Source organism: Falco naumanni, chromosome Z (assembly GCF_017639655.2).
Source record: "Falco naumanni isolate bFalNau1 chromosome Z, bFalNau1.pat, whole genome shotgun sequence".
Classification (NCBI taxonomy): domain Eukaryota; kingdom Metazoa; phylum Chordata; class Aves; order Falconiformes; family Falconidae; genus Falco; species Falco naumanni.
In genome coordinates this window covers 40,695,815-40,708,267 of record NC_054080.1, presented here as the reverse complement: position 1 = coordinate 40,708,267, position 12,453 = coordinate 40,695,815, and the positions used below count along the sequence as shown (strand labels likewise).

Genomic DNA, 12,453 nt, shown 5'->3' with positions numbered 1-12,453 from the left:
CCCAACAGCTTATGCTCACTGGATATCCTGTTTTATCAATGGGAGCTGTATATATTAGTGCAGGGGTCCTCAAACTTTTTAACCAGGGGGCCGGCACGCGGATGCAGTGGCAGGCAGCCATCTGCGGCTGCTTGGTTCCCCCCCAACCCCCGGCGGGGGGCGGGGGGCGGGGGGGTCTGTAAATACCGGGGGCTGGGTTGAGACCCTGGGGGGCTGTATCTGGCCCGTCCGTAGTTTGAGGACCCCTGTATTAGTGAGACAGATGTATTTTAATGTAACAGTTCAGCTTGTACTGGCTTGTTTGTTTGCTTTTTTTGATGAAAGTAAGGTTTGACATTTTCAGGCATGTCTGAAATGCCAAAATTCAAGCTAAAATTTCACCAGTCCTATAACAAAACCAAAAGGACAAAATGCTATCTGTCACCTTACTGTCTGTCTTCAGCTTTGCAATATAAAAGCAGCATATCTGGTTTCTGGACTTTATTATTCCTAGCACTTGATTCCGTTCTGAGTCTGGTTTTATGTGCAGTAGCAGTGAAAAATGGATGAAAATGCACGCTGGGGAACAGAAAGCATCTGGTGTTCAATATAATGGAGGTGCCAGGATACTGGTGTCCTGTAAAATATGTGTTAGAATAGCTAAGCATGACTAATGCATATGCACTTGAGCAACTCACAGAGAGCTGGTTTTCACTAAGAGTGAGAGTATCTTAGTCAGAAGACTTGTGATATACATGCTCTGCACTGCAGTGGGTGTATCAGAAACCCATTTGTGACTGAAATGGATTCCATGTACTTGCAGAGATAAACAATGCTCACAGTACTTCTCTGGCGTGTAGTCAATATGATGCTGCCTGCTTATAGCAGAAGTGATTTCACACATCCCTGGGCCTCCTTAGAGCTCCTGAAAAAGCTTGGAGACCTAAGGTGGTTTTTGTGTACTCTCTGGGAAGTGCTGTAAATTGCTGCATGTGAATTGCATCTACTTACGTGGTCTTTTTCCTGTGTCTTACATAGCTTCATAAACAGTCAGATATACTGTCATAAAAATGTTCCTAATAATTTAAAACATTGACATTAAATGTAAGAGAACAAGAAATGCTTATTGGGACAGCTTTTTCTTGTCACACTGGCATACAGTAGGGGTAACCTTCACTGATGTGTGTGGCATTACACCACCATAAAACAGTGGTTAAATTAGCAAATCTAGTAGATCATGTTTTCAGAAGTGGGGAACCTGGCATTTCTCCATTTCAATAGGCCCTGTCTATGCCCTTTAGCTACTGCTACAGAACAGTGAAATATGTTTTTTATGTAAGTGGAAGCAGGTTCAAGTCCTGCTTGATCTTCTTCACCAGAGATAGCTTGGGTGGCAGCAAAAGAACTTTTTAGAGAATAGTGGGAAATAAATGAACACAGAAGAAAGAGACCAGTCTGTAAAGGCAAAAGCAGCTACAACTTTATTATTTTTCCGCATTGCTTTTCTAATAGAAAAAAATAACATGAAGAAACAATTTCTTTTTGGCTTGGATTATATGAAAAGAGACTGATTCTACATTCCATTCAGTGTTCAATAACCAAATAACATTTTATAAGTTTTTAATTGTTTTAATCTTTCCTGAATTATCAACTTTTTTTGGCCTAACATGATTTTTTCTATAGGAGACTGCCACTGTGTAAAAGTAGGAACATTCTGTAAAACAGTGTGTTTTAATGAAATGTCTTAAAAAGATAAAAAAAGCATTTCTGTGAGGTCTGTAAATGGTTTAATTTTTGTTTTGTTGTGAAATGTATCAAATTTATTCCTATCTCCTTTTTCAGTGTATAGAAAGATGCAAGGTAAAATTCCATATGGCTCAATATTGTTAGAGAAAAACAGTTGTTTAGACTTATGACTCTTGCATATCAAAGAAATTAATTTAAGACATAAAAAGTAAATGTTTTCATCCAAAATATATGATATTTAGATACACAGACATATAGGTAAATGGAACACACTGTTATTACCCCGTGTTTAGTTATTCCTCACTCTTTTTCACCTGACCTAGAAGAAGATGAAATGCAGCAAGCGTTTGGATTAGTGCACACCAGGTATGGCAAGTGATACCTTGCAAAGCATTCCTGTGCTGTTGAGATGAAGTGATTTGCTGCCTCCTATTTCAAACTCTTTCATACTCACTTGCTCTGACATTTCTCAGACTAGTTCATAATAACTTCAGTAGTCTTCTTACCTACCCCATGAAAGTCAAAATCCTTTCCTCTGTTCATTTAATGATTAAGATCTGCAAGTTTTCTTACATGTTGATCAGAAAAGTTCATTGTTATTGCCTGATTCCATTAAAGAATATATTTCTCCTTCTGCCCAACTGATCAGACTAATCCTTAACTCCCTTTGCTGTGGCTCATCAAGACAGGCAGAACAGCTTATATCTGCATTAAGCCAGACTCTATAAGCTCTCTAAATGGAAATGTGCAATTTTGCATGCAGCTGTCTAAATGTATTATTCCTATTAAACAAGTGATCCTCTTCCCTAGAAATATGTTGTTGTCACTTGGAAATGCAGAGTTACATAAGAAAGTCCTGCTGCATCGCAGTAATAATATATCATGAAGAATAAAGGTGTCTGCTTCTTATCTGTCCCTTTACATTTTTTTTCAAGATTGTGTTCTGTGGCCTTATTTTTGCACTGAATTTCAGTAGGACTTTATTAGTAACTCCAGTAAGTAGTCTGCAAAAGGGCCAGATTCTGACCTTTTGCTTGTTCAGCAGTGTACCTGCTGGTTTATAGGTGCGTGCAGAAGGTCAGAGTCATGCTCAATGCTTTCTGTTTTTTCACAGTAATTTTAAGCAACAGTTTTATCTGGCAAGGGAACAGCCTCAACAGCCATCATCATCATCTGTTCTTTCTGTGTTTTCCTGTGAGACTGGACCTGCCTTGTTTGTCCTTCCAGCCGCAAAGTCCATTCATGACGAAGTCTGCAAAGAGAGAACAAGTGCTTAGCAAGTACTGAGCCAAATCCTTCAAATGTATCCAGGGCTTTTCAGCAGGGTTGAAGCTTTCCTCTCTTTCATCACCGTAGCATTTGTCCCATATTTATTTACCATCTACACATCTCTCTAGCTTACTAGATTGGGAATGCAGGGAAGAAAGGGATAGTGCTGATGCTATCAGTGGTTGACATTGCCGGATTCCTAATGAGTCAAACAACTGCTGAAATACTGTCAGTGCGAAGAGCTCTGGTTTTTCCTCTGGGGTATTCTCAAAGCCACACAGAAATACTGTCTATGTGGTAAGGTCATTCAATGTATAAATTGAAAAATACAGTTACACCCCCTGACCCCCCAAGTTCCCTGTAAAATGCTGTGGAGAAGAGCAAGCAGAACGTTAAATATGTCCATTTGGGTTTACTCCGACGAATAAGAAAAAAAAAGTAACCATTTTGTAACCAAAATTTCTGCAGGCCTTGTATGTGTTTAATGAAAGGAATTGATGTCACATGCAAGAGGAGCCACATAGCTTCAAGACATAAGTATAGTGCAGGCAAAAGAGAAAATCACTAGGGACCACTTCAAGTTATTGTTGGCCGAGTCACTTTCCACAAGAAATGGTGTTATGAAACACCTGACCCAGTAATACTATAGGATTAGGTATCATATGGTAATGCCAAATGCATCATGGAATATATGGGTTTTTATATTACATTTGGTGTGTTAAAAAGAACAGCAGCCAATGATTTAATCTGAGAAAAAGTCAGCAGTAGCTGTTTCACATGAATGCTTGTGGTAGTTTGGCTTCAGAGTTTGTTTTCAGATTGTGTTTTAAACCTTTCTTGTCTACGTTGTCTTGGCTTCACCATTCTCTTGTGCCCATAGTTAAGCCTGAAAACATTGGTGCAGGTATTTGCCAAAAATTTGCCATTGAAGGCATCAGTGTTCCTTATCAACTAATGTCTTAGGTGTCAGAAAGAGAGCACTTTCCTATACTTAGAGCCATCTAATTCTCCCAGGTGCCACTTACATGAGGTAGTGGACCTACAGATTTTGTAATGACAGTGTCTATTATCTCCTGAAAGTATCTTCTTTTTTTTTTTTTAAATTAGAGAACACTTTGCAAGCAACTTGGGCTTTGGTAAAGTGACCTTGAAGGAACTTGATTGGGTCTGTTTCAATTGTGATCAGTCAGTTAAGGCATACTGCATACGTATGTGAAGACATAGTCCAAATTCTTTTGCTGCATTTTTTTCCTGTTCAGAGAAGATCTTATACAAGCTTTTAACATTTTTGACTTTGTGAAGCTAAAAGTATTTTCTGCACCCCTAACTGCAATTTGTGATGTCTTCTTGCAATATTTTTTGATGAAGCTGGGGTGACAAAAGTTTCCAGTGCAGCTGAACACTGTGCTGGGTTTTATCATACATGCTTTCCCTCCAGCAACTTGGTGATTTGGTTTTGGGACTATTACTGACTAGCTGGAGTAGGATGCTGGGAGCAGGACTGTCTACATCTGACTCTGTTGGGACACGAGGCCTGCCCAGTTCTTGATTTCTTCATCCTTAAAATAATGATAGTAGCTTCCTCCTTGGGCACTAGGGTCACAGTACCTGGCATTTTTTTAAAGAAACAGCCATTTACCAGCACATTCCAGTTTACTGAAGTCAAATTAATTTATTTGAATGTCCCAGTTTTGAGGAAAGTTTATGCAGGGGAACCTTTGTCAACCTAAGGAAGAAACCCCATCAGAAAAAAACACAAGAGGCACAGGTATTTCTTACAATCTTTCTCCATCTGTTATTAGTCAGGGGATTCATGAAGAGCAACAGGTTGTGCAAGTATTCGAAGCAGTCTACTAAACTTGTATGTTGTATCTATACCACAGTCACAACTCTTCCTAGGCAATGCCTGGAGTTTTATACTATTTTGGAAAAATATTAAATACATTTGAATAACCTTATTTTTTACCTGTCATAAGCAAGAATGCTTATGAAATCTGTTTCATGGCATAGGAAAATCTTATTGTACTGTTTATGTCTTTGGGTTTATATGATGCAAAAGGCTGTTAAACATGGTAAAGACGCTATGGATTTGCTTGTACTACACATCAAATGAGTGATTTGCCTGTCCCTTTAATGTGATACTATTTTATTTATTTGTGTAGCTGTACCAGTTCCAGGTAAAAATCCTGATATTTTCTGGCTGTCACAAGCCATAGTGCCAAAGTTGTGGCTATGCTCCAAGGCCTTTGAAGAATGCTCATGAGGTTCAGGGGTGAGGGGTGTCTGAGTTTCCATGAAGAAGAGCCATGGAAATATGAGATAAGCAGCTGTGAGAGGAAAAGTGCCAAAGATCCAGAACACAATCTGTGCTATGAATAAAGCAGTACAATAATGGTTACCTTATTTTAAAGCACGTGATGACATGCCTTGCTGGTCTTGTGCAAAAGAAAAAAATACCACTTACTTGTTCAGGGCACTTTTGCTTAACCTAGACTCTTCACCTTCTCGTTGCTTAGTTTGCTCTTGGATGACTTTTTCCCAGAAATTCTTCAGCTCTTCTGCATCATGACCACCCATTTTGTAACGTCTAGAGTTGGTATGCGTGCTCATTTTCTGAAAAACAATTTGGAGGTCAGAACAGTCAGGAGTCTAACCTGAGGCAGATACCATGTTGCTTAGCCCTTTGCAATTTCTTTCTCATGGAGTGCTATTAAAATAAAACATGTTACCTGAGAAGAATAAGTAACTGATGCTTACTCTGCCTTGAAGGAAAATACAAGGCATTGGAACAGGCCTTGGGTGATAATTAAATTGTATACTTATATTTTTGTAATATAATGACTGAGTAATGGCTACGCATAGTACAGTTCACTGAAATGTTGTGGAGGCCTCAGGATGTGTGAGATTTTAACTGGTTTTGGAAGGACTTGGGATAGTCCAAATATAGTGCCATTTTCAGTGAAGTTCAGATAAGATGTTGTGAAGGGCTTTCCCTTCCTCTGCCTCCTGCAGTTTTAAAAGAGATCGTAGATGGTTGCTATCCAAAGGGTATACATTGCTCTTAAATGATTCCTTTTACTACTCCAATGATATAAAGTACAAAATATGCAGGGGAATTATCAACTCAAAGTTAAAGCACACAGAGTACAAAGCCCTGGGGAACTTGTTATGGCCATGTTCTTTAATTTATCAAAATTCAGTCTTAAATGTTGTTAAAAGTAGAGCTTGTTAAAATATAGAGATGAGTTCCAATAAATGAGAAAAAGGATGGAAATGAGGTGAATTTCTCCTTGCTAAATGCATAGTATTCAAACATGGAAGGTTTCAAAATTCTCAGCATGACTGATGCACTTGCTGATATTACCAAATATACCTTGGTTATCAGATCTTAATGGTACTTTGAAAAGTTAAGTTCTGCTATCTATTCCCAAATGAAATAATTAGAAAAATTCCATCATGTACTATATTTGTTGCCATACTATATTTGTTGCTGTACTATATTGGTTGCTGTTGCTTTGCTATGATGTTAAATAAGGTACCAACAACCCCTTATACTTCTACCCCTGCTGTGAAACAGTATTTCCTGCATCAGTCTCCTACACTAAAACCCTCCAGCAGGTGGGAGGAGGCAAGAAAAAAAACAAACCCCAAACCCATGTTCCTGAGTTTTCTATGACTAGATCAGCACATAATTTGAAGGTTCCTGTGAAATTCCTTTGCTTCCTTGTGTTCATGTATACTCTGCTGTCACTAGATACTTTTGCTGTCTGTCCACTCTGTAATGCTGATGAATTAATACCTCATAGACACTGATATGTACTTTTGAGTCTGCTTTATAGACAGTGTCATATATTATAAGCTATCCTTGATAAATGCTATAAATATTATGCTAATGTAGGCCAATCTGAGGAAACCTTTGAGTTGTGCAATGTTGTAAGGAGAAGATCAGAGAAAAAGAAAAGGACGGTCAGATGCAACACAATGAAGGCAGACTTGTGTAAGGTCTTCCTATCAAATACTGTATGTTAAACTCCTGAAGTTTTATAATGGGTACGTAAGTCAGATCTTGGCATCTCCCTAGATGTAATATTTCAGATTTGGCATAATTTTCATAAACCTCTTTTTCAGAAAGATCAGTAACAACAAATAACTTTGCCAAACTTGGTGCTAAGTCTGACTGGACTGAAAAACTTTCTTAACAAAAAGAAAAATCTCTTCCAGATGCAATATTTTTTCATGGAGAAGTCCAGTTGCTTAAAGGCTGGCACAGTCCAACTTGAGTAGCAAGTGTGAACTGGTTAGTCCATGTAATATAATCTCCTATGCAATGGAATATCAGACATGCTTGAGTTGTTAGGATACTGGTCTTCTTCACAGCAAGGTCAGCAAGAGCTGCAATATCACCAGAACAATCAGATATTTTCATCTGAGGCAAACAACAGTTTTCTGGTGTTTCCTTTGCTGTGAACTGGGGATGCTGTAGCTGTAGCATAGTGGGGTACATCAGTAATTGTTACACTGGTGTGGGTACATCAGTTCTACTACCTCCTTTTGCTAAATGTGCTTTGTTTATTTATGATATTGTCTAAATGGAAATATGGATAATCTTTTAATGATCTTTTATCTCACTCTGAGGCCCTAAAATAACAGCATTATTTAAAGCTTCATCCTGCAAAAACGTATGCATGTCACAGACACACTGGAACATGCCCTATCTGAATCTTAATTCTATAGGCTTTAGGCAGTGTTAGAATAAATGCTCTGGTAATAGTGAGTGATGGAATATGATTATTTCATCATTCCTAGATCAACAGGTCACCTGGGTCTTTGCACCATTTAAAGGCTCTTCTCTCAGTAGCAGCTGCCCACTTGACACTGTTCAGGTAATTATCCTGTTGCCTCAGAAGCCAAGTGCAAGCTGCTGACAAACTGTCTGAGTAGGTTTGCTCTCCGAACCCTATTATACTTTGCGTCATGTAAAAGTCTGCCATAACACATTAACCTTTTATTAAAGATTACATTTTTATGATTATTAAACTTCTAGTAGATACTCTTCGAGTGGTACAAAGAGGGCCTCCAGTCTTTATCTGAGGTCTAAATTGGTTAGATCTTTTGGAGGTGCATGAGGGTTTTGCCTGCCTTAAATCTTGGCTGCTCTAGTCAGAGGAACAAGCTGTGGTCATACAGGTACCCAAAGGATGGAAATACTTCTGCAGATGTCAGTCTGGCGTGTCTGTGGGACTTCCTGCAAGCCAAGAACTTCTGACTTGATAATAATTCCCAGGAAAAACAGAGACAGTTGAATCTTTCACGTGGTTTTGCTGTGGTCCTGGCTAAGACAGATTCTTGGTGTAAGACTTTTGAAGATGGTTCTGTCTGGCATTATTAGCCAGCTTCTCTTGTGGTATGGTATGTGAAAGCATCCTTTCTTTGAGCCTGGCATTACGACATCCATGTACACAGATTAGAGTTCACATACACTGTGTAATACCTTCTTTTTTGCCAATTGAAAGATTCTACTTAGGAGCTTGGTTTGGATTTGTGAGTTGTTCTTTAGGTTTCTTTTCTTTGTATCAAAAAAATTATTATTGCTCTAGAAAACACGTTTTGTGGTTGGAGTTGAGTGGTTTTCTGCTTTCTTTGTAGATGTCCCAATAACATAAATTGGAGTTACACTAACAATCTGACTTAATTTTGGCAAACTTCTTGATTCCTTCACTCACATATGTCATGGTTCAGAAACTAGCAGGACAGTTAGATTTTCTCTGTAAGTCAAAAACACACTTTTCTTAGAGTCACTCCACTAGTGTTGCCTCGATGGAAAGTGAGCAAGGAAAAGTGGTTGTCATCTTTGTTTTCATTTTGGATTGCCAGGTTATAATTCCAGAGAAATTAAAGGGAAGTCCAGGAGATGTCTTTCTGGCTACTAACAGGAGGTTGTTTTACATGTTTTTCTGCTGATATGAAAGTAAAATAAGCAACAACAACACTTCCATAGGTTGAAAATGATTCATTCAGAAGACTTGATTCAGTGTAAGTATCATTTATGGACTGAAAATTTGTATTATGAAACTTTCAGCAGTACATTTCCTATAAAGGGCTACTAAAATGTGTATAACACTGGTGCAAGGCAGGGTCCCTTATGACATCTTCAACTAAGATGGTTGAGGAAGGACTGTTTCTGTATGGGTTGTGCAGTCCTACCTGCCCACTTGAAATATAGTTGACTGCTTTTTTGGGGAGTTGAGCTGATAAAACAAAATTTAAATACAGGTAAAACTTGGATCTTGGCTCAAGTGGCTTATGTATTAACTCTGAACCTCAACTATGAGAAAGATGTGTATGTGCATATGAAAGGATTTTTTTACAGCATTCATCATTTATGGGAACTAATTTGTCTGTTAAAGAATTATTAATTTATAGAGAATGTCCACAAGAAGACATAATAGTAAATAAAATTAATGTCACTGTAAAAGAAAAATCTCCTGTTTATAAGCAAACCATAAATTACATGGCTATGCAATGATCTGTAAGGCACCCAATCACTCACAAAACACAGATAGCATTTACATATATGTTATCTTAGAGAGCTGCTGCTCTCCCAGAGCATGTTTAAAGGAGATTCAAAGTGTGAATGATGAATGTTTTTCCTCAACAGATCTCTCCAGTGCAAGGTAGAAGAAATTCTGCTTTTAGATGGAAATTATTATATGCACAACCTTTATTCACTGCCCCAAAATTGATATAGAAACAGCCAGTGGTACAGCCTTCTGCCTTTTAAACTGATGTGCAGGCTGAATGTGCTTTGGAAAGGTGTTACATTAGCATGTTTCCAAATGCTCTGGTTTTAGTCCTTTCCTGGTCTGTACATTTTGAATTATTGTAATCTTTGACAACCTCCACTGAGGTACAAAAAGGATTTTGAAGAAATATCTAATGTGAGGAATTTCTCTTTGACACACTTTGTAATTGTATTTCTACTTCAGACTCTTGCCAGAGAAATGTTTGAAATCAGAAATGGCTCTTGATATTTTGAACAAAAGTGCTATTTTTAGTAAACTTTATCTAAAATAAACAAACAAAAGAAGAAAATATTGTCTGAAGCTTCAGGAGGCATTTTTTTCACTTTGTAGTCTACTTAATACATGTCTTGAGTACCCATTGTCTCAAAAATTCAGTAATTTAAATGGAGAGACAATACTTGTGCATACAATGAGATTCTCTGAAAACCTTACTTTTTAGTGAGAGGTCTTTTAAGGCATTCAGTAAAGCTGTTGACTGAACATATTTTGAGAAAAATGTCAAAGTAATTTTAAATCAAAATGATGCGTAATTTAAAAAATCATTTGGTTTGGCTAAAAAAAATAAAACAACCTTATTTTTTTTCTTATTGGAAAATATTTTAACCAGCAAAATAAAATAATGTTTTAACATTTCTAAATTTTATTTCTAACAAATTTCTAACAAAGTTTGCTGAAAGAAGAAAATCTTTAACAATAATGATTGTTTTTTGTATCTTAAACGTATTTCCTTTCTAAAAGGTAGAGATAAGGCTAATTTTAATACTCTAGATAAATTTGATGATTCAGCCAATTTTGATATTGAACATGACCATGTTTCTGGAATAATTTTTTACACTCACTACAGAATTTTTTGAAGACCATTGTAAACAATGGAAAGATTGCTTGTGACTTCAATGAACTCTGTCCCTTGGGTCATATCATGACCAGAAGCTATTTTCTTTGTTAGGCCACTAATTACTCTCCTATTCCTTTCGCCCTTCACTGGGGTTTGTTTGCCTAAGCATACAATATTTGCCAGCATTATAGAATAATTACAGTACAATATATGAGTTCAAAGCCTGTTTATGTTCTTTTTTAATATAAAAAAACCTTTATGCTGTAATAAGTTTTAAATTATGCTTATAGAATACATCATTAAGATGAATATTCCCTCACATGTTCATTTTACATGGTTTTCCTTTCAGCTGAAGTATGTGTAGTACAGAAATTCTAGTAATACCAAAGCCAGACATAGGGATAAATAACAGGTTAATAACTGAAGTTAAGATTAGATTAAAACAAAACAGAGGCAGGATGCCTCTGATATTTTATAAATCTCCCAATTTATCTCCCAATAAAGTATACCATAATATGCAGAATTCAAGGTCATGGAGGGAAGAAGAAGAAGAAAGCATAATTCAAATTCACATAATTTAACAAAAAATAGAATAAATATATATGCGTGTATGTCTAGGTGTGTTTAATAATCAAGATAGGAAGAGAAAATCTTATTTTGGCAAAATACAAGAATATAAATGCTTACTTTGATTGTACAGTAGCTTCCTCTTCTGTCAAAGTACGGATTTCTTGAGTGATTACTGAATAGTGTCAGTTTTACCTCTGGGTTCCCTTTTTCAAGAGGACTGCAACTGCCAGGAATAACTGATGAAATCTATTAATCCGTCACTTATTTTTATTTGGGAGTGATGACATCTGCTATTGTGAATTAGTTTAATGGCAGGGGGGAAAAACCCAAACCCACAGTCTCATTTTGTGAAGTCTGCAACACACTAAGCGGAATGACCAGACAGTTACAGGGCACAAACTCTGAATACCACATTTGATCTGTGCTATAATTTTTGGCAGGTGCCACTGATGTCATAACTTGGCTGTGGGGAAACAGTTATTCTTTGACAAGTGCAGATCGCTGGAACATAACTTCCATATGACTTGCAAGTCTTCAGTACTGTCCCCTCCAAGAAAATGCATAGATCTGAAGAGAACATGTTGAATAACACAGCTTGTCTCAGGATTGTGCTACTGAGAGACTGACAGATAAATAGATTTTTTTTTCACCCCTTTTGAAGTTTTGGTCTGTAAGAGCACCTGGTAGGCTGCATGACAGGATTCCAGCTAAGCTGTTAATACACTGAATAGTGCAGGAATCTGAACTCAGCCAGCTGCAAGCTGGAATCATAGCGTATATAATTTGTTACAGAATGTAGCACTTCCACTTCTTGGACAGATTTTTCCTCCCTCCACTGGTACTGCTGGGTGAACAGAAAACACAGGGAAGTAAGGTGCTACTTACTCTGACAAAGAGAGAGAAGACTGAAAGGGACCTCCTGTTGTCAGCTACTACTGGCAACCTGACTGCATAACCCTTCTGATAATTTCACAAGTTCTGTCTTGAAATGAGTTATGTTTCTTACTCCAGGCACTTCCAGTGAAAAGTTGCTCCAGAACTTTTCTGTGCAAAGTACTAAAAGTTTTTTTCTAATTTACAACCTGAATTTATTCAAGAGACAACAAGTTACCCCTCCTTTGGCTCCATGGTATGTATGGCAGAAATCACCTCCCCTCTCCTTCCTTGTTTTGAAGATACATCGGTCAAGGACTTTGGACTCTTCTCATACTCATTCTCTTGATAGGTGTCATGGCCTTTCTCTGCAGTCTC

At 37.5% G+C, this 12,453-nt stretch overlaps 1 protein-coding gene across 1 annotated transcript; it reads right to left on the bottom strand.

Moving 5' to 3' along the window:
• Positions 1–1,517: 1,517 nt before the first annotated feature.
• On the bottom strand, positions 1,518–11,399 carry LOC121081461 (protein FAM240A-like). The gene is made up of 3 exons (XM_040580508.1): positions 11,320–11,399; positions 5,459–5,607; positions 1,518–2,977 (listed from the first exon to the last, which is right to left on the bottom strand). The coding sequence occupies exons 2-3, from the start codon at positions 5,602–5,604 to the stop codon at positions 2,845–2,847; spliced, it is 279 nt and encodes a 92-aa protein (XP_040436442.1). The 5' UTR covers positions 5,605–5,607; positions 11,320–11,399; the 3' UTR covers positions 1,518–2,844.
• Between the last annotated feature and the right edge of the window lie 1,054 nt (positions 11,400–12,453).

Coding starts and splice junctions, on each gene's coding strand:
- LOC121081461 (XM_040580508.1), bottom strand. CDS start 5,604: ATGAGCACGCATACCAACTCTAGACGTTACAAAATGGGTGGTCATGAT. Junction 2,978..5,458: donor AGCAAAAGTGCCCTGAACAA/GTAAGTGGTATT, acceptor CTCTCTTTGCAG/ACTTCGTCATGAATGGACTT.